Source organism: Epinephelus moara, chromosome 7 (assembly GCF_006386435.1).
Source record: "Epinephelus moara isolate mb chromosome 7, YSFRI_EMoa_1.0, whole genome shotgun sequence".
NCBI lineage: Eukaryota > Metazoa > Chordata > Actinopteri > Perciformes > Serranidae > Epinephelus > Epinephelus moara.
In genome coordinates, this window is record NC_065512.1 from 10,175,725 (window position 1) to 10,198,132 (window position 22,408).

General features: G+C 40.9%; 1 protein-coding gene across 1 annotated transcript; it reads right to left on the reverse strand.

Moving 5' to 3' along the window:
- Window positions 1-9,435: 9,435 nt before the first annotated feature.
- On the reverse strand, window positions 9,436-22,375 carry LOC126392614 (uncharacterized). The gene is made up of 4 exons (XM_050048096.1): window positions 22,315-22,375; window positions 20,737-20,874; window positions 12,966-14,962; window positions 9,436-12,868 (listed from the first exon to the last, which is right to left on the reverse strand). The coding sequence occupies exons 3-4, from the start codon at window positions 14,904-14,906 to the stop codon at window positions 12,125-12,127; spliced, it is 2,685 nt and encodes an 894-aa protein (XP_049904053.1). The 5' UTR covers window positions 14,907-14,962; window positions 20,737-20,874; window positions 22,315-22,375; the 3' UTR covers window positions 9,436-12,124.
- Window positions 22,376-22,408: the final 33 nt, after the last annotated feature.

Here is a 22,408-nt window from a genome sequence, read left to right on the forward strand (position 1 = left end):
TACCTCTTTCCTGTCTGTTTATTTGTGAACGTGTGTGTCGTGGTGTATTTTCTGCACTCTACTACGATATGTCACACAAAGCTTCTGATGTAGTAGCATCATGCCGAGATGAAAGTCTGGCAGTGGGATGATGGTGGCCACCTGGGAGGATAAAACCAAGTGCTTTTGGACAGCTTTGAAACTAGAGAATGGAAAATGAAATAATGATTTATCCTCCATTGTGGTGATGTGCTCTATCTGTCAAACGTTTTATGTATTTGGACCTTCTCGGCTGCATTTCTTAAGTGCATTTTCTATGTGGAGTAGCATAAAAAAGCACAGGTCTGCTCATTTTGATGACATTGACATGACTGATCTCTTCTGTTGACATTTGCCCTGATGAAAGGAAAGCTTTAATATTTAAAGGGGAACGCTACCTAAATTTACAACTCAAATATGTTATTTCCATGGCCTAGAAAAGTTCAGTGAATATTTATGAGCATGCGTTACTCTCTGTCAAAGGCAGAAACCAGAGAAGTCTCACACTTGTGATGACATGAAGTATATAAAGTCTGGAGCTGCTCCATAGACAATGAATAGGAGATGGATTTTGTGGACCCACAGAAAGTTTGTTTTCTTTTTTATACCCAAATGAGCTTTATTCTATCCTAACGTTCTCACTTCTGAAATAGAAAATGTACATGTATACTCAGAACATTCCCCAGGGTGCTCTTAATGCCATCTAGAACAGTGGTTCCCAACTGGTCCAGCCACAGGGTCCAGATTTCTCCTTTGTCATTAGTTCAAGGTCCACACAGTTTAATACATTCAGGGTCATACTTGCGTTTGGCCATGTCATCAAGCTAGTTTGCTGTCTCTGTCAAATAGTTGCCCATTAGTCACTCACTCTACAGCAGGAAACAACACTTCAGAATAAAAGCTCTGTGCCAGAAATTCACTGTACTTGAAAATGAAATTTGGTTTTTACAAACTTGACATGTTTGCGAGTCATTTGCGGTCCATTCAGAATGAACCTGCAGCCCACTTTTGGACCATGACCTACCAGTTGGGAACCACTGATCCAGACCATCTTTCCCAATTCATAGTCCATGAGGCAGCTCCAGATTTAACACTCTAGTTTGGGATTTGTGTTTTTTGGGACTGTCTTAAACCATTGAAATAACATGTATGAGTTTTAGTGTGTTTTAGTTCCCCTTTCATACTTGGTTGGACCTAATTGCAGAAAGACTTGGCCTTCTTGCACCTTAGCATTGTGTTGTGAATGCAATGATCTTCTCAAAATGTCAACTTTGATGCTAAAACTTTACTTTTTCCACTGATTTACTTTAAATCTTCAGCACAATTAGTATGAGAGATATTCTCTCAGCTGTACTTAGGACATTACCAAATACACTCTCTTTTAGCAGGTTTAATCTTGTCATCTCCAACTTATTTTGTGTTTCACTATAGAGAGCCCATGCCTCCAATCTTAATAGCATCTAGTTTGCTTTTTACCAGATGTATTTAATGTATGTACTTATGGAAGGATTCTTTCATCAGTTTTTCTTAGTCATGTTTGTGGGGTTCTTTTTCAAAGCTAAATGTGTATCCTCTTAATTACTGGACAGTAAAATTGAAATACCTTGTCATTTTAAGTGACAATTATCTTGTTGATATTCAGTTCCCCAACATTTTATAGTTCTCTGACAAGGAGTTGAAATTGTTATACCCCGTATTGTATAGTGCTGGGTATCAGTACTCAATACCTTTGAGGTATCAACCAAAATAACCCATCCATCCATCCATCCATTTTCATCTGCTTATCCGGGACCGGGTCGTGGGGGCAGCAGGCCGAGCAAAGCACCCCAGACATCCCTCTCTCCGGCAACGCTGTCCAGCTCCTCCTGGGGGACCCCAAGGCGTTCCCAGGCCAGACAAGATATGTAATCCCTCCAGCGTGTTCTGGGTCTGCCCCGGGGCCTCCTACCAGTGGGACGTGCCCAGGAGGCATCCTGATTAGATGCCTGAACCACCTCAACTGACCCCTTTCGACGCGAAGAGGAAGCGGCTCTACTCCAAGTTCCCTCCGGATGTCTGAGCTCCTCACCCTATCTCTAAGGCTGAGCCCAGACACCCCACGGAGGAAACTCATTTCAGCTGCTTGTATCCGCGATCTCATTCTTTCGGTCACTACCCAGAGCTCATGATCACGAGTGTTCACGAGTGAGGGTAGAATGGAGTGTTAGATGGATCGTGATGGACTCGAGGCTCGTCCTACTCTCCAATGTGCTATGTGTGAGCTCAGTCCTGCGTGTTCTTTAATGAAGCAATAGGAGAAGATATTCGGTCTCAGTTAATGTAGTTTATTAAGCAGTAAAGGAATAAAATTACAGAGCTCTGGGTCTCAACTTCACGTCCCTGACGAACAACAAAGGTGTGTCAGTTCACGAAGTCTGACGACCTGTCCTTTCCCTGACCCAGTATATTTGAGCGTAACAGAGTGTCATTGTGCACGCAAGGCATTGTCCTCTTCTCATTGGCAGTTCCACTTCCTCCTTCACCACACCACGCCCCTGCCTCGTGTTAATCTGACTCCTTCCCGCTGGCGGTGGGAGCGTGGTTCCTGTTTTGAAAGACAAGAGAACAACACAACTCCCTACACGTGCTGTACCTTACTATCTGTACATCACTTTCTTGCTTAATTATCTAAGCATTGCGGTATGTGCTCCTCAGACTTCATGTCTCTTCCTCTCCTGTACTTCTCCACTTCTGCAAAGCAAACACATTCAGATCAGCTGAAATCATCTCAGTATTCTCATTGTTCACACATCTAAAACTTGTATCGTGAAACACAACTTATAGTAAAACACATAAAATCATTCTATTCCCAACAATCGGCGGGTCAGTGCAGCTTCTGCAGTGATACAGGTGTCCATTGTGGTGAAGAGGGAGCTGAGCCGGAAAGCAAAGCTTTTGATTTACTGGTCCATCTACGTCCCAACCCTCACCTATGGTTAAAATAACCCAGTACTAAGTAATATCAAAACTTTTCAAGTCAAACGATACCTGCATTTGATCCTTTATGCACCCAGATTTAGAAAAAAATACTATTTGTATGGTTTTGCTTGCAGCCAATCACCACAAGCATTCTTTGTTTTAATGCCATGTTGAATTGGCCAACTACCATGGAAGCTACAACCTGTATGGTCCAGTGTATTTGACTGAGGTAGCAGCTCAGTGTGCCGAAATACTGCCAAATTGTTTCAAAGTATTGCTATCTACATGCCCGTAGTAAAAAACTAGTTATCAAATGAAGCACTCAAATGCAGTGGTTCCCAACTGGTCCAGCAATAAGGGTCCAAATTTCTCCTCAGACATTAGTTCACACACACTTTAATACAATTGGGGTCATACTTGAGTTTGGCCATGTTGTTGAGCTAGTTTGCTGTCTCTGTCACTCACTCTACAGCAGGAAACAGCTCTTCAAAATAAAAGGTATGTGCTGGAAATTCAAAGGACTTAAAAATAAAGTGTGTTTTATAGACTTGATGTTTGCAAGTCACTTGCGGTTTATTCAGAATGGACCTGCGACCCACCAGTTAGGAACCACTGGTTTGGTATCGGTATCCCTTTAAGGGCACTGGCATTGGTATTTGTCTGCTGACCCCACCCCTACCCTCTGCCAGCCACCCTCCACCCCATGGTGCAGTGATGCCCCACGATACACGATCAGCCCTAGTACTGTAGTAGATACCCATTTATCTGGGAATATGGATAGAAATCCCCTCGGGAACATTCAGTTTTTTGGGAGACTTATGGAAGAAAGCCTTTATGAGAAAGCTTCCTATATAATGGAACAAAAGTAACCCAGATGTGTGTTGGGACTTTGGCTGTCTAATGCTGCGAACTCAATACAGGTGTTGTCACTGACATGTTTCTGTTCTGTTGTCAGACACCTGCACAAATGAGCCCTCACGCAGAGTCGAAGGCAGAATACTTCCGTTTGATACACTAAATTCTCAACTACTTCTGTGAAGACCGACAGCCATACATCAGGATTTTCAAAAAGCTTTCTTTCCATTTTTTGTTCCACTCTGAAGAGCATTTTGAAAAGCTCAGTTATCAGCGGTGGAAAATATCTCGGTGTGGCAAAAGTCAGAGAATATGAAATCATACACATTAGTGAAGACAGCACAGTCTGTATCCAGTGGAGTGTACCGTACTTTATTGTGGTGCCATCATCAGCACTGTCACCAAGGTGACCAGCAAAGAGACAGCACTGTGTACATGTTATATGTTTAGGCCAGTCACAAGTCACAGCTGCGTTACTGCTCTAATAAGGCCTCGCTTTCAACCACCCTGCCTCTCTTTAATCTCTCTGGAACAAACATCAGTCTACACACTGTCTTTAACATAAGGGGAGTACAAAGGCAAACTTGTTTTGGAAACGTGTCTGGGTAATATTTGTGAAAAGGATCACTTGCCCTGCTCGGTAGACAGGATCCAAAGGTAAACATCCGGTACTCACAGAGCCTCAGAAATGAAAATGCAAGAGGCTGAGGGCTATACAGCAAAATTATCACAGTCTATGAGCCTCTTATCCTGTTTAAATGCACTTTACTCTGTAAATAATCTGGTAATTTTACGTTGGTGTCTTGTGCGTAGGAGCCATTTCCATAATTCTTCCTCCACAGCTCAAGTGTTAAATCAACAGTGTGGATGAATACATTGAGCACAAGGTTAAGACGCTCTTATGTAAATGCATTCATCTATCATTGAAACCAGTGGTTCTCCAATGGTGTGGTGTGCCATAATGCAAATCCAGGTGTGCTGTGGGATTTTGTGATAACAGCACATTATTATTGCAATATTCAACCGGGCCTATACACAAAGTTATGAATTAATTTTTAATTTTATTTTTAATCAGTGTGTTGTGCACACCGATTTACTAATAAAGAGGAAAACTCTACCTAGAAAATTAATTCAATTTAATTTAATTCAATAAACCTTCAGAGGAACTTATTTGTGTATTTATATTTCATGAGTAATAGTTTGGCATGCCCATTGGTGTATCTCGGGCACAAAAAGTTTAAAAACCACTAATTTAAACAGTGCTTGCTCCTCACAGACACACAAAGTGAACATGTATCAAGTTTATTTGATATTGTGTGTGCATTTATTCTGGTTTGAAGGCATCTGTAATGTGCTTTTTAGGTATTTGTTGTAGCCAATCAACAACAGAATGCTTAAAATCCGTAATTTAGGCTGCATCTAACTGCTGGAAACCTCATGTATGACAAAATTGCGCAATTATTTTTGTGTGGATAATGTTTTGTGAGTAAAAGAGACAAGTTTTATTGCCTGGAAGTATGCAAACTATCTACTGTAAATGACATATAAGAGCAGACTATAGAACTGGGTTGGTAAAAGTGTTAATATGGTGCACTGGGAGCAGGGTGAGCTGACTGGGGAACAGGAAAGCTGGATGACAGGATGAGCAGCTGGCTAGGAAACAAGGAGGCAGGCTGACAGGGGAACAATGGGGAAACAGGATAGTCCATCAGCGAGGAAACAGCTGATAGGAAACAGGTGAACCTGATGACCGGGGAGCAGGAAGGCTGACTCTCTGACGCCCTTTACTAACACCTAGTGGCAGTGGCAGGCATATAACAGTGGTTATGCATCACCCAAAAGGTTTCCCTTGAATAATTATAATTATGTCTCTAAATTTAATTGACCCAGAGAGAAATTAGAGGCTGTGAATCTTAATGCTGTTTCAAAGTTATAACCTGAACAACCCAAATCTGGCACGGACGTCTCCACCTGCACAAGCGGACTCAGGTGAGGTGATTTGTGATAAGCTAAAATTTGCTAAGCTAAAGTTAGCATGCTGAATATTCAAAGTTTAGTTCGTTTAATGTTTATGAGAGATGTCGTAGAAATTATCGATTTGTTTTATCAACAAATGGCCGCTAGCTTATGCGGCTAATTTTAGCTAGCTTCTTTACATTAACGGTTTCCGGTCCACCGAATGTATTGTCTGTCTTACCAAGCGAAGAACACAAGGTGAACAACGTTACTATGGGTTCCTATCATAGATTGCAAAAATGTATTATGTACAGAAATATTACTATAATGTACAGAAATTACTAACAAATGCACAGAACCTCGTAGTGAAAATTCCAGCAAATAGTCAGAGCCGGGGTCAGCTAAGTAGAACTGAGAATGTGAAGCGTCCCCAGGAATTAGACGTAGCCGGCTGAGCTGCCTGTGGTAAATGTTTGCCACTTTAGTTAACTAACAGGGTAACGGCCAATATGCTGTAATGTTACTGTTTGCACTTTTGTAACAGACCTGGGATGAGAGTAAACCTAAAATACAATAAAAAATAAATAAATAAAAATATAGGAAGGTTTAAGGTAGCTAGTTAACCCCTTGAAGCCTGACCAAACTGGCTTTGTTTCTTGTAAATGCACGGCAAGAGGACAATGAGCAATGAAAGAAGAAACGACTCTAAAAATTAGCAAGAAATTAGTTAAAAAAAGAAAATATAAAAAAAGAAAATGAGTATTAAATAATTATATAAAGTTAAAAACAAATAAACAAGAAAATGTCTTGGAAAGAGTGCTTAAAAATTCTAAAAATTCTGTAACATAATTTCAAAATGCAATAATAATAATAATCATAATTACAAATACAGTTTTTTCCCTGGCCTTTTTTCTCTTTTCCCCATTTTTTTATGATTACCATTTAATTAAGTTTTTAAAAGACATGGGAATACCAACGAACAGAAAGCAAGAAGTAGATTATAATATATACATGTGTAACTTAACACCGAGGATGAAGACATACAAAACAAAAGACAATATACAGGTTTGTGTACAAATAAAGTGAGTAACAATTGGATGTTAAGTGGGTACCAAAAAAGGGGAGACTGTGTTATAAGCATTGCCAAATAGGCAATATATAAGTGTGTGTCTACATGGAAGGGAGCTAAGCCATAGATTCTTTAATGACCATTAATGTAATCAGAAAATCTTGTGTGAGCTGTTTTACATTGTTGAATGAGCAATCTCCTACTCAGCGTAATAGTGGTCTGGACCCAGTCAGTATAGATAGAGGGCAATGTATCTTTTAAGATTGATGGGTCTTCCAAAAGAATAATAGACGGATGCAAAAAGGGAACTGCCTGACCAATAATTCTCTTGATAGAATCATGAACTGATGTCCAAAAGTCACATACTTCAGGGCAATCCCATAGGACATGGATTAATGTACCTTCGTCATCACCAGGGGTCACCTTTAATCATAGCCCCATATAGTCTAGAGGCTGTCCAATACATTCTGTTGATAGTCTTGAATTGAATTAACCTAGTGCGAATATCACAGGACATGCATTTTGTATTACGCAGGATGTAGGTCCAGTCATTTACTGTGGTACTTTCTTTTTTCTTAACTTAGAGCTGTTTGAAATACAGTATCTGTGGGGCAACTGCAGTAGTGCTGCAGGAGTGAGTAATATGAATGTAAAAAAAAAAAATCAAACTCACCAAATAGTACTTGATTTATGTGTTTTTTTTTTTTTTATAGCTTAAGGCCTCAAGCACATAACATGGCTCGTTAAAAACCTCTTACAGGTCTAGCTGAGCTATTTTATTTGAGAGAGAGAGAGAGGATAAAAGTTGTTACCACAGAATTTCCCAAAGGCACCAGTGTGGATGATAGGGGGGAAAAAAAGTGAAACTGTTTGATCATAGTTGGTGTGAATCGCTCAGATGTGCAGGAAGTTGACTTAAAATGCAAATAAAGCCCTTTATATTACTCCTCACTTGGCAACAGATATGAAGTAAGTGGGTGTTAAACCCAGGAGATAACTCCTTCAGTTCTGTCTGTGTGCAGGTTCATTTGTGGTTATTAATTTTTCAGCAGCATTCAAACTCTAATTGTGGTTGATGTGCGGCAGGAGTTAACTCGTGATTTGTCATTAGTGCAACAGATGGCTCGCATATTGTGTTAAATAAATTAGAAATGATTGATAATTTAATGTCAAACACTTTTGATTTAGTAAGAAATGTCCACCATGTTCTAAATTATTATTTTTCTGCCATCAACAACAAAAAATTCAAAACAGAAATCTGTTGTATTTGTTGCATGAACAAATATTTTTTCAAAAAGTAAATGCAGTTAAATGATATGAGCCCCTCTTTGATATCACTTTAGCAACTCTCTCGTGCATTGAACTTGTAAATCCACGTACTGCTGCCCACCCTCATAGATCCTCCTTTTAAGGATGCTCCACAGATTCTCAGTAAGGTCAGGGGATGATGGTGGCAACACCATGATATTTTTCTCCCTGTTTGCCCACAGCAACCAAGGAGTCAGTGGTGTTTTTTGCAGCACGGGATGGTGCATTAGCCTGCATGAAAATAATTTTACTCCAGAAGGTTTGATTCTTCCTTTTATACCATGGCAGGAAATAGTCAGTTAGGAACTCCACATATTTTACAGAGGTCATTTTGACACCCTCAAGGGACCTACCATCTCACTTCCCAATATCCCAGCCCAAAAAAATCAATGTGCCACCTTCTTGCTTACGTCGCAGTCTTGTTGGAACAGGGGTGGCCATTCTCCAGCCATCCAGAACGCCATCCATTTTAGCCATTCAGGGTGGCACTGTACTCATCAGTGAATAAAGCTGCTCATGTAATTCTGAGCCCACTGAAAACATTTTTCTTTATAAGAACTAGTTAGGGACGACCGAGATACAGCTTTATGCAAAACTGCAAGCCTCTGGAGGATCCTGGGACTCCACAGACACCAGCAACTTCACATACCTGTTTGCTGCCCCTTTAATTGCAATAAGTTTGCTTGACGTAAACTTTCCTTAATCAGCGTTTGTCTGGGCGAATTTGTCTGTGTTCTGTATCAAGCACAGATCTTTTAATAGTTTGAATTGTTTAATTTTGTTCACGAAATATCAATTGTATTCATGCCTTTGCAAGACATTGCACCACTTTCTTCATTTCATTGTTGCATTAGGACTGAGCTTAATAATGTGGAACAGCCTCTTTAGGTAGGTTTTCCCTTAATTAAGATCACCTGGCAAACTTATTGAACCTGTCAGAGATTGATACCAGTAGTCAAAGAGTGGAGAAATAAAACAAGAAAAAAACTAAATGTATTTTTTAATAGAAATCCATCTAAGTCACTTGCATAATCATTTGGAACACAGTGTAGAAAATGGCTGAAGTAATTTATTAAAAAGTAATAACATTCTCTATTGTGTAAATTAAATAATAGATGCAGTATTTGTTTTGGCAATGAACGACGAATCCATACACGATTTTCTCATATGAAACAAAACAAGCTGCAGGAGGAAAAGATCACAACAAACAGAATAAATTTCAACAAACTTTTTTATTTACTTTTAACAAAGAAATCATCACAACGGTTGATTGATAAATATGTCTAACATCATAATCTCTTTTCATTCTATAGTCATAAAAACAAAACAGATGAAACATGCTTGTCTCTGTGACACATCCACAACTGTCCTGCTAAGATATCAGGTCTGTCCCGATATGTCACTAGAGAGCATGGGAACATTTGAGCTGTATCTCCAGATGATTGAAAAGCACTCCAGTGTCTCACTTTAGTAAAAGTAGCAGAACCACATTAGAAAAACTTCACTACAAGTAAAAGCCTTGTTTTCAAAATTTGACTTAAGAAAAAGTAAAAAGTATTAGCAGTAAAAAAAAGTACTGTAGTATAAAAAATGGTCTCTTTTATATATGTAAATATTAAGGCATAAACGTCTAAACAGTATTAGAGCTACATCTCGCGACTTCATGATACTGTAGGAGGATTTTAAGTACAGCAACATGCCACAATGAGTGTGTTGGACATGACATGAATTACCCATTTATGATCGGAATTTTTGGAGGGCTGCCCCCAACTAAGAATTTTCCCTGTCGACCAACAGTCGTCATTTAGGGCCATTAGTCAACTAATCACCCACATGTTTACAATATTAATTTGATAATTATAATATATATTTTGGGCGGGGCAACACAATGTTTTAAGTTGAAGGTGTGAGAAAGAATAGTATCAGTAACATTGTTAACACTGTGCTACATTACTAATGAACCTTCATTAATATAGGCCTATATTTTATCTACAAGTGCACGTCACACACTGAGCGAGCCGCCTGTTAATGACGCTGTGGGCTAATGGGCATGTAGCTACTTCCATGTTTCAGATGATACGTCATGTTTGTAGTCGACCAATGAAGATGAGTTTACATATCACCTTGGGTTCGTCCTTCACCTTCTCAAAATGATCCCACACTTTTGGATTTCCAATGCCATATTCAGTTTGTGAGAAACCCAAATACGTTAGCTGGGTGTGTATGGGGAATATGAATAAACCAATTTCTTTGTGCTCATGTAAACGCTCTACTCCAAATATGATTATAACCGGGATAAGCCCATTAAATGGGTTATTCACGTCAATATAATCGCACCCATTGTTGCTGTCTGGGGAAAAAAACTCATCTCAAGTTTTGAGAATTGTTCTACTTTTAGATCAGTTGAAGGATTAGAGGCTCCTCCAGGAACTCTCTAACCCTTTTTCCATTTTAAAATTAAATGTAAAATCATAATATAAAATGTAAAGAATAACGGCTGTCAGACAATTGTAGTGGAGTGAGAGTAGACAGAATTCCAAAAATGTACTATTCTAGTGAGGTACCATTACTGCACATATCTACTTTTGTAAATGTTCCTAATAACTTCACAGCTCTGCCTGATCCTAAATAAGCAATGGTCCCCTGATCTGCTATAAAGAGACACATTTCACAGAGAAGAATTTGGATGACAGTCTGGTTTCACCACTGATGATTCACCCACCCTGTACTTTCTGGCATCAGTGCATCCACATGTTAAAAACAGAATCCATCAAAGAGTGGTGGATATACATGACAGACACTGCCGGTGAAAGAATGGAGTGGGAGGACTGGAAAAAGCTACTGAGCTGCGCTTGTCGTCAGTAAAGATCAGTGACAGCGTGAAAAATTGTACAATTTGCAGGAATTACTGAAGCAAATCATGACAAGATGTCAGTGAAACATTGAAACCATTCTGGTTTAACATCAGAAATAAAAACTCCACATTGGAAAAGAAAATACTGTGGTCGTATTTCTCTTGGATCTTGTTAAATCTCTAAAATCCATATACAGTGAATACTTCTCAGAGCTGACTTGTCGGCATTAATCTCTGCAGGTTAGCAGCTGTGGGTGAAAACTGACAGAATAGTAAAGGCAGCGCACACAGACATTATACAGACTGTAATTAAACTCTGATCTATAAACTATATGCGGAAAGCAATCAGCAATTCTATTTGACCCTGAACGGAGTAGAGAGCAGTAAAACCAAACTTCTGCTACGCAGAGCACTGTGTTTGCTCAGTGTGGCACCAGCTAATGTTTGTCTTCAGCATAATCATAACTTACTCCATAGCTTTTGCCTTCATGCTAAATGGAGCCTCTGGCTTACAAATTCAGGTGGACACCTGACTTTGCTCTTATGATACAACTAGACCAAACACCAATGCCATATTTGTCAGTGCACAATATCAGCACAGGAGCTGCATCTGATGGCAGTTCTGCAGTATCTTTATAGTTCTATTAAGAATAAATACACACCAGACTACTAAGTGTGATTAGTTACCTTGACTCTTTATTACAAGGGATATCAGTTTCGGTTAATTTTGCTTTCAATAGTCTGGCACCTGTTAACTGGGAACTAACATATTCATTTTTCAGGAAAAAAAAATGCAAAACGATGTGAAATACGAGAGGTGCTTTACTTTTAGTCTGGTGCTCCATTGACTCAGTGAGCTTTGCCACATTGGCTCCGCAGCAGTGCCACCATCGGTTGTGAAAAAATGGTGGGCCAGCTAGATCCCACCTGACCTGGGTGGTGCACAATACAGAGCAGCAACAGCTAGCTAACCTGTTGCATAAATTCCTTATTAGCTTTGTGGTGGTACAGCATAGTGCTAGTACTACTACTAAACTGAAGAGTTTAGATTAATGGTTAACCCCTATTTTCTACATATTGTATCTTTTAACATCAGCTAACTCTTTCTAGTCCTGGATCGCTTTGTACTGGTATATCTTAATGCAATGGTGCATGCTGTCGGACACCGCTAGTTGGCCCTCAGGTAGCAGGGTCAGTCCTCGTGGACTGCTCAAGCCCTGGGTCACTATTGGCCACCCCATTCCCTGTGCTGGGTATAACAGTATTCTGTGCTGTTCCCCCCAGTCCGCTACCAGTACATTACCATCTGTATCTATAGAGATGCCCCAGGGGCAGGCCAGGACTGGTCCCATACCAGCACATACACCCAGAACTCTAACTGTGTTCCAGCCTGGCTCGAGAACTTTGATGCAAGGCACACGACCTGTTTCATTGCCCCTTTCAGACACAGCTATCATGCCTGAGCTCAAGCAAGCTGCCACTAAGTAGGGCCGATGGAATCCAGTCACCACGGTGCGCTCAAGACGGCAGCCTGTCTTTGTGTCAAGCTTTAAGGCAATGAGGGTACCTTTCCGGATATCAGCTACCAAGAACTCATCCAGCCTGGTTACGGTCACACCCCTTGGAGCCTCAAGTTCATCTTTTGCAGAGCCCAGCCCTGACCCTCCAAAGGTCTGGAGCAGACGACCATGCCTGCTAAACACGAGCAGGGCTCGCTCTGCGGCACAGCTTAGTGCAATCAAACCCTTAGCATTGACAGCAATGTCAAAGTAGTTCCGACATCGTCTGGCAGAGCTGTCAGAAGTTGGGGAGGTCACTTGCTGGAGGACATTGCCGCGAGGGTCAGTTACCTGTTTCAAAGTTAGATTAAGTCTTAACATCGGTGGCAACTTAATTTGCTACAGTGCACATACTGTATGTCTGAAAGAGATTAAACACATCACATACCTGAACGCGTGCATTCCCGCAGTCCACTATAAAGAGTTGGCCCTGTGGTGTGGCATGGATACCACTTGGCAGAGTAAGGTCAGCCCGACCAGAGCCCTGCTTCCCAAACTGCCTGATCAGATGGACACCTATGGGGTTGAATACTGTAAAGGATGGGTCTCCCTCCTCTTCCAACTCTACCAGGGCTTGCTCTCCTCTCTCTCCTCTGCCTCTCTTTGGCTCTTGAGAGGAACCATCTATGAAGGACATGGATAAAGATCTAGCCACAGGGGGTTGTTTTAAGCCAGCCACCATGGTTTTTTTCTGTGGCTGGTGCAGCATATTCTGACCTCTGTGTGTAGGATATGAGAGCGTATGTCCCATGTCAGAGCCCCTTGAACTCCTACTGAGAGTTGGTGAGGTTGAGCTTGACATGGAGTTAAAGTTGCCACACTTGACACTCCACCCTCCTACATGCTCTTTCGTCCCATCACTGATCATTGGACGTGTCCTGTGTGTTAAATCCACTGCAGATTTTGATAGGCGGCAATTGTAGTTCAAAGAGCCTCTGTTCATGCTGTAGTCATGAGGTGGGCTAACAATAAAAGTATAGCTGGAGTCAAGGCTGTCTGTTGGGGATGGTGCTCGGCCAGAGTCCCCATGGGTCCCTAGAGAATATTCATCAGAGGACTGGCTGAGGCGAGAGTGAGATCGTCCCTTGGAGGTGAGGTCCATGCAGCTTTGGCTGGTCACAGGCTCTCTTGGAATCATCCTGGGAGATGTTAGGGTACTGTTGCTGTACCTTGAAAGTCTACTGTTGGAATCATGAATCACTTTTCCTTTATTTCCACCCTGGCTGTCTAAACTCGAGCAGTGACTCAGCTTAGCATGTTCCCGTCTTCGTTCAGGTGAGGGGGACAGCTTCCGACCAGAGACCAGTGTAATTGACTTCCTCTGACTCTTGGGAGAGTAGTGTCTCCCATTATTGTTCATCTTGTACACCTGCTCCTTGCCTTCAGTATCCATGTTTTTAAGTACCGTAGGGACAGCCAGAAATACGTCCTCCCCTTGTGGCTGAAATGAGGCTGACTCCATCTCGTCATCCTGGGATGACTCCCAGTCAGACTGCACACACTTCGGAAGCCAGCGGCATATCTTTGTTGAAGATAGGTTTTGTTCCTCCTCTGATTCCAGATCACTCCGGGTAGAGAGGCTGATCTTTCTAACAACCCTGCCTGTTGGTGAGGTCCACCCCTGTCCTAGAGTGCTTTTCTCTCCTCCAGTACCTTGATGGTTTGTGTCTGCACACTGCATCTCATGTGAATGGATAGCACACAGCTGCCCCTGTGGCCCACAACCTCCAACATGCAGGCACAGGCTTTGTTCTTGCTCACGAATATCTCCGAAGGTGACAGCATTGGGTTGGGAGCTGGGTTTGAAGCTCACTTTCTTTAGGGAAACTGAGACCTCCCAGGGTTGTAGGAACTCTGCAACATCCTTGTGCAGCTGGCTTGGCCTACTTTCCTCAAGACCTGACTGCTGACCCAACTCTTGTATCTGCTGCTTAAGTTGAGCTAGTTTACGGAGCCTTTGGTCCAATAGGGACTGGCTGATCCGTGCTGCTGCCATGTTCTCCCTCTGGACCTGGTCCAGATGCTGCTGAGTGTCTCGATGGTCCTGCTCCACCCTCTCTAGCAAGCGCCGCTCTTCTCTGCGTGCCCCCAGGATGGCCCGCTCTATACCCCGCTTCACAGATTCAGTCCAAGTTGCATGACGCTCTTGTAGGCGACGCAGCTCTGCCTCTGCTTGGGCAAGGTCACACTGTGCCTGTGTTGCCCAGCATGGAGGTGACTGAGGCAGGAGAGCAGGGGAAGGACTGTCTGACTGATGATCTAGGCTTGGGCTGTGGGCTTGGATAGGGGAGGAGGGATTGCTACCCGAAGGAGTTCCCAGAAACATCATGATGGATGGATAGATGGATGAATCTTTACTTGTTTTCTAGCATTCAATTTGAGTTCCTACAGAAAGACATAACAAAGGGAAAGGAAGGTAAATGCACACACAAATAACAAAATCATTAACACAATACATGCCAAATGAACCATGGTATATTTTAACGTAAAGCATGAGAATTAATCTGTACAATAAAATGATTGTGATTTTATGCTGGTACAATATCTAATGTTTTGTTCAGCCCCAACAAATTTTTCAACAGACAGCCATTAACAAAGACATTCAACCAAAACTGTGTTACCTCAACATGACACATGCCCAACGAATACTTGGTGAATTATGAATTAATCTTAATTTGTAATATGTATTTTGAAGTTCTTTGAATGGTTAGCCATTTTAAAGCCGGTATGCTTGTGTTCTTAACAGGTATGGAGATAGGTAGAGAGCTAGCCAACACAAGCATCAGCAGATCTGTTAAGTGAATCCATAGGCTATAACTTAACTACAACTGGTGTTGTAGTATTGTATGCAGAATATCGACACAATCGACAGAATAAATGTTGGCATTGTACATTTCCGCAAAATACGGATATGTTACATTTGTACATTTCATTTGGAACGGATATGTTGAAACTGTACATTTCTTAATGTTTCAGTTATATGTTGTTACAGTGCTGTGCTTCATGTGTGGTTAGGTTTAGGCATACCAACCACGTGGTTAGCATGAGGAAAACATCATACTTTGGCTTAAAATACCTGGCTTGGTCACTAAAGATAGCGGAACATGTCCTGACTTCTTGTTAAAAAAAAAAAAAAAATACCTGTTTTTGTCACTAAAACCCAGTTGGACAGATCCTGACCTTTCATAAAAAAAATACCCGCTTTTGTCGCTACAAACACATCTGGATGTGTTCCAACATGTCATTAAAAAATAACCACTTTTATCACTACAAACACAGCTGTGTTCCAACCTGTAGTTAAAAAACATTCTCACTTGTGTCGCTACAAACACAGCTGTAGATGTTCTGACCTGTCATTAAAAAAAAAGAAAAAAAAAAAGCTTTTGTTGCTACAAACACAGCTAGACATGTTCCATCCTGTTGTTAAAAAAAAAAAATCTCGCTTCTGTCGCTACAAACACAGCTGGATGTGTTCTGACCTATCCTTAAAAAAATACCTGCTTTTGCCGCTACACACAGAGTTGGACATGTCACAAGCTCTATTTAAAAAAAATGCCCGCTAGTGTTGTTACAGTCACACCTCGACATTTGCTGAACAGTGGTGAACAGTGGTCTGCTGCTGTCTGCTGCTCGGCAGATGTCTTGCCTAGGTTCGCCATCCACCAACCCCTCCACCTCCTGATGAGAAACTCAGCTCATGTATGTAATATGATCTATGTCATACGTATAAAACGTGCAAAGGAGACTAATCTGAGTATATTGACTGGTGTGTCTGTGCTAGCCATTGTTGTAATGACATCTTTATAACATTTCACTGCAGTGAGTCATTTGACTGGATTTTCTTTATTGGCAAATGTTTGACAGAAAGTCAAATAATGTAGTTTACAAAATTTGACACACTCTTAATTGAATCTGGCAAAGGTGACTGAGCAACCAGTCTTTTAACAATTTAAACCAGATGGATCTTTTTATCAGAAGCCATTTCTCTGCTGCCAAGTGAACAGATGCTCATGGAAAGGTGATACAGCCACGGAGGAAGGCCTTGAAAGAGATGAGTCTGTGGGCAGAGAGAACTAGCATAGAGGAGGAAGAAAGTTTTACTCTGAGAAATCTATTAGCATTTCAAATGGCGGCAGACAGCCAGAAGCATCCAGAGTGAGGGCGAGAGTGGGAGGTAAAGAGACAGCCCAAGTGTCAACACAACAATACTTCTCAACTCCCCAGTTCTGCAAACAGACTCCGCTTTGATATTTTATTCATAAGAGGAACAAAGTGATGGAGAGAAATGGCGGTGAAAGATGATGTCCTCCTCATGTGATGTATTGTGTTAATACTGAAACCCCAGGGAGCCATCATATAGAGGAGCATTCCTACTGGGTTTACATCAGGAAGTTTATGGCTGCAAACTATTTTTTCATGTGTAGGAATGGGCATGTTGTCAATACCGTGCATGAATCCATTTTTTATGCTTTCTTACATTTTGACAAGCATTTCTAAAATTGAAGAAACAAGCTACTTTAACAAATCAGAATTAAACACAGCTTTATATGGCTTTCCCTGTAATAATTGCAGTCTGAAATGAACAAAATTATGACTCAGTTGCAAAATACCAATTTATGTATGCAGCGACAACTTTTGGTACTTCACAATGTTTCATAACTCAGTGGTTTGGACACAGTTGTCACACACAGACCCATTCTTACACTGTAGCTTTGGTTTATCCCATGCTACTAAGGGCTCATGTTTTTTAATCTGTATGTTGAATCTCAATAAGTAGCTTCCAATACTGAAAGTTAAACAACGTATTGCAATTTATGTTTACTCCCTCATAAAGTAGGATTTCTATTTCTACATTGAATCAATGCCGTACCCTAAACCATAGCCTGACGTGCACCTCCCCAGAAATGTAACTACACGTCCCAGTGCCGCAGACCTCCTGTCTATTTTTGTAAGCTGAAACCATTTCACTCAGTGGAAACAAACCTTTCATTTACTTTCATTTCACAGATAAGAAACTATAAATTGTGAAGACAATAAAGCCTCCACAAAAATGGCATTTTAAGTCTTGTGTGTGATTTATCCTGGCTTAATATGAGTAGAGGAAAAGTCTGCTAGCTGCTAGGCTAATTTATACAGTGTAAAATGCCCTAGGCTTGTGCTAATAACGTTAGCATGTTGTATCTGTGGGGAAAATATGCCCAGCTAAAGACAAGTGCTTTGTTTGTGAATCCTACGCGTTATAGTGAAGCTGATTTGTGTACTTGTGTTTGAAATTGTCACTATTAAGCCATGTTTAATGTGTGATTTAGGTGTGTAGAAATCTCAGAAGGTTTAATTTAAAGACAGTCAAAAATACAGACGCTCTTCTTTTCATCAACCTGACTCAGAGAAGCTGTTTGGAGGCGATGGGTTGTAGTACACAGCACATACCGCCAGAGGTCAGTCTACTGTTGGAATTGGCAGCTGAGCTGAGAAAGATGGCAAATGTAAGCGGTGGGGATAACGTTACAGGACTAATACAAATTTTTAAAAAATGAGTATGGAGTATTGGAGTATTGCCACGTATAACTTCAACATGTTTTTTATTCAACACATCGTCTCTGTTCAGACAACTGATGTGTCGCTATCCACTGTGGCTACAAGTGTCATCAGGTCCTCCAGAACGAAGGGTGCTTAGTCCTATTTAATTGATATTCTATGAGCCTTCAGTAATTAAACTCAGCAAGACTTGTCTAAGTAGGCTAATTGCATATTAGAAACACAGCAACAGCATTGCGGGCAAGACAATAACGTACATACCACAATGACTTCAAACACAAGAATCTCAGCTTTTACATTTTTTTTAACACAAATACCATCATATCCCGTATACCCCAGTGAAGTGTCAGGAAGGTATAAACCATAGATACTGCTGAGGCCAATATAGAAGTACACTTAGTGGTTTGTCTATAAAATGAAGTGATATTTCTACAGTTTTCAGTGTCGGGTTATAAATACAGTCAAAGGTTATTTGATGATTATTTTTGCTTCCCCTCTTTCACTGACTAAATATGAAACTCTGTAGAAATAGAGTAACTGTGCAGCTGTGCAGGTTAACACACAGATCAGACTGTGTGAGCTTTGGTGCATTTGTTTGAGAGTTTCTTTGTGTTATGGTGCACCCTTTTGGCTGAGAACAGAGTGCTTTCCCACGCATGAAACCATTTTCAACCAAATAGTACCAAATACTGAACAACAGGTCTGAATTAAAACAATAGTGACTTTCAGTAGTTTTGCCAAAAGGAAACGAGTTCAGAGAAGAAGAAGAAAGGTGGGAGGAAGCCATTATTTTCTTTGTAGTTAAAATGCCTTAAATTAGAGTGCAAAAATAGGACACCAGTACAGATGCAAAATACTAGTGGAACCCTTTAATTAGCTGTTAATCCTAAACTTGACCCTGTTTTTAAACTTAAACATAAACTTAAATGGTAGATGCACTCTTAATTGCCATCTTGATCCTGGCTTTATTTCCCATCTGAACCCAACCTTAACCCTAACCCTAATCTAATTGTGCAAGGCTCTAAGGGTAATTATTTTCCTGGGCTTTGTTTCTTGTGCTTTGATTGACATAACCCACGTGCTGCAAATTGTATTAACTTTTCAGTGATATACATCGTAACCCTGATATCCTGAGTTAATTAACTACACCATCACAGAAAATAACGTCGCTGGTGTTGGATAACCTGATGGTGTGACTGTGCTGATGTGGATTACTGAAAGTCTCCTTATGGGTAAGTCTGGACCTTTTAGTGTTTTTCGTTTTTAGCTCATTGTGTAACTCTGTTTTTGTTGATTCAGTTTATAGTTAAGAAGGCTGAAGGGCATTTTACAAAGGGGTAATGGTTGTTTGAAGCGTGGGAAACCTCCCGAGTTGGGCGTGAGCTTGGTTACCTGGATCTTGGGTGTTTCCTGGGAATGTTCAGGGGCAGGATGAGCCATGAGCTCCCCGAGGCTCTGCCTGTACAGACTGGAGCAGTGTCACTGAGTCCAAACTGGTGTGTTTCACTTTGGCGGTGAATAAAGGTTATTTATTTTCCCTCACTAGATTTATGTCATACTAAGAAGCTGTCGATGTAGTTGTTGAGGGAGTGTGTTCAACACATTTGACTCAGTGTGGCATTTGTATCAGGGGTATGAATAGTTTAAGGAGCCTACTGTAAGTTTACTTGCTGTGGTAAATGTTATGTAAAGGAATACTTCACCTCCCCCAAAGACCATTTGTATATCAATTACTCACCCTGTGTTATGTTGAATTTGTGAAGAGAACATTATTTTTCTCACATGCCTCCACAGATAATGAGGAAACCAAGAACTGCGAATATTCTTGATGAACTGAAGTCACAGTCGACCGTGTATAACAACAGCAAAACTATATCAATATCAAATTTGTTGAAAAACTCTCACACAACTCAAGCTGTAATATACAAGTCTCATTTATCCAGTCGTATGCTCAGTACTTCCCAAACAGGCAGCCCTTTCCAACAGGAACCTGAGCTACAGGTGAAAGTTACCTAAGCTCTCTGTGTTTGAGTTGTTGTGTGACTTTAGTGAATCCAAACTAACCTCAATCACACAATAGCTCAAACAAACTAACTGACTGAGGCAGCGGTAGACCAGCACCTCCCGTGTTCAGCAAGTTAAAATTACTGCTTTATGTCAGCTTTGAAGAGAGCGCAGATAAGTTTCACTTTAAGGGTGTTTTCACATATAGTCCTTTTAAAACAAACTGAACTCAGTCCTCTTAAAGTGGACCAAAAAGTCGACCAACAGAAAAGGGACTCGGTTCTTTTTGTTTTCACATTGAGTGCGTTTACATGGACAGTTTAATTCCCTTTTCATTTGGAATGAAAGTTCATTCCCATTAAAAGTGATCTTGTAAACACCTAATTCGGATTGAAAATGGCCAATGCGACTGAAAATTCAATCCGATGTAAGGGACTGGAATATTACATTTCCAATTCCGAATGAAAAAATTTTATCGCACTTGTATACACTCATTCCTTTTAAAGTTCATTCCGGTCTTTCTGCGCATGCTCGTTTCCTTGCCCTTCTGGCACGATGACGTATACAGCGTACATAGCAACGGGCTGAGATAGAGCAGTCGGACTTGTTGCACTCACCGGTTTCCATACGCCACAGCACGGTCTTCTATCTCCCTTCTTCGACCTTCTATCTCTCTTCTCCTCCTCAACAGACGAAGCATTAGCAGAACAAGGTTGTTGTCGTACTGCTACTTCAAGAATATAAGCAAAACAAGCCTGAAAAAGAAAAGAACGGTGTCGTCAAGCATCTTGTTATCCGGAGCGAGGACTACAGTGTTTTGGTCCGGTAAATGTAAACACGTAACATCCGCCCCGCCCCCTATCCAATCAGAAACCTTCCCTGCCCCAAACCTTGCGCGGACCCGAATACAGGCGATTAAACTGATCTCCCGTGTAAACCCTCATTCAGAATGAATATTTCTCATGTAAACTACCTGGAAAAACTTTAATTCTGAATGATTTCATTCAGATTTATTTCATTCTGAATGAGAAGCCATGATGTAACCGCACCCATTGTCAGTTCATTTGAAAGAGGACTCAGTTCGATTTCTGGTCAACTGGAGCTCCAATGGGGCCTCAGTCCTTTTTCTGTTCACACTATATATGATATATATTGACATAGTTTTGATTTTACTTTGACGTGACACTGCAGTGCAGTTATAAAGCTCCTGGCTTTCAGATGAACTTAAAATTGGTGGAGAACATTAGCGTTTCTGTGCTGTAGATGGTTGCTGTTTGATGTATTCTACATTCCACATCTGGGGATGTGCAGTATCTTCCGTGGACCAAACTACTCCTCGTCCTGTGTCCTTGTAAGCGTTAAGGCCAACATGGTTTCATCCGTTTTTTCAAGTGTCCCTGTGCAACAGCGTGTGATCTAGAGGGCTAAATACAATGGCAGAGAGCAGAGTGAACCTGGAGCGCTTTGTGTTGACAAGGCACAGGTTAAGTGAACAGCACTTTTAAAGGGCTAAAAGGAACAAGTTCAGTTCAGTTGGAACAGGCTGTCTTTTCAGGAAGTACTGAGCATACAGCTGGATGAATGAGACCTGGATTATACAGCACAACTTGTGAGAGTCTGTAAACAGATGTTTTGATATAGTTCTGCTGTCGTTAAATGTGGTTGCCTATGACTTAAATTCATCAAGAATTTATTCAGATTTTGGATTTTCCATCCCCAGATGGAGCTACTTGCATTTAAGGAATGTATTTTGAGTTTTCCTTCCACCACCAGTGCCAGTGAAGTTATTTGTGTTAGGAATAAGTGATGTGTGAGGCACTGTGCCAGTCCCATCTCTTTGTGTCACCAGACCATGTTTCTACTCACATTACCAAACTACATTATTGATGAGGAGGGTCCAGTTGCTCATCTTGTGAGTGCCTTGGGATAACTGGGTCACATTAGCAAAACAGTCAGTCTTAAAACTCAAGTTAATGCTACGTGCTGTCTCAAAAAATAAGACTAAACTTAAGAAGTACTCAGAAGATGTTGTAATATTGTTTAAAAAAAAACAAACACCTTTTCATTTTTGCATTTACACACAAAATAGAGATGAAATCAATAATGACTCAGTCAAATTGTACTTAATAATAAAACTACTGAAACTAGATTAATGTTAAACAAAAATAATAAACAAGTTGATCACTGTGTCTTACCTGTAGTCAGGTACCAACACTGCTACAACCCCATGCTCTGCTCCTCTTCACCACATCTCCCCACATCCACCTCTGGTCCTCCTTCTGTGCTGCT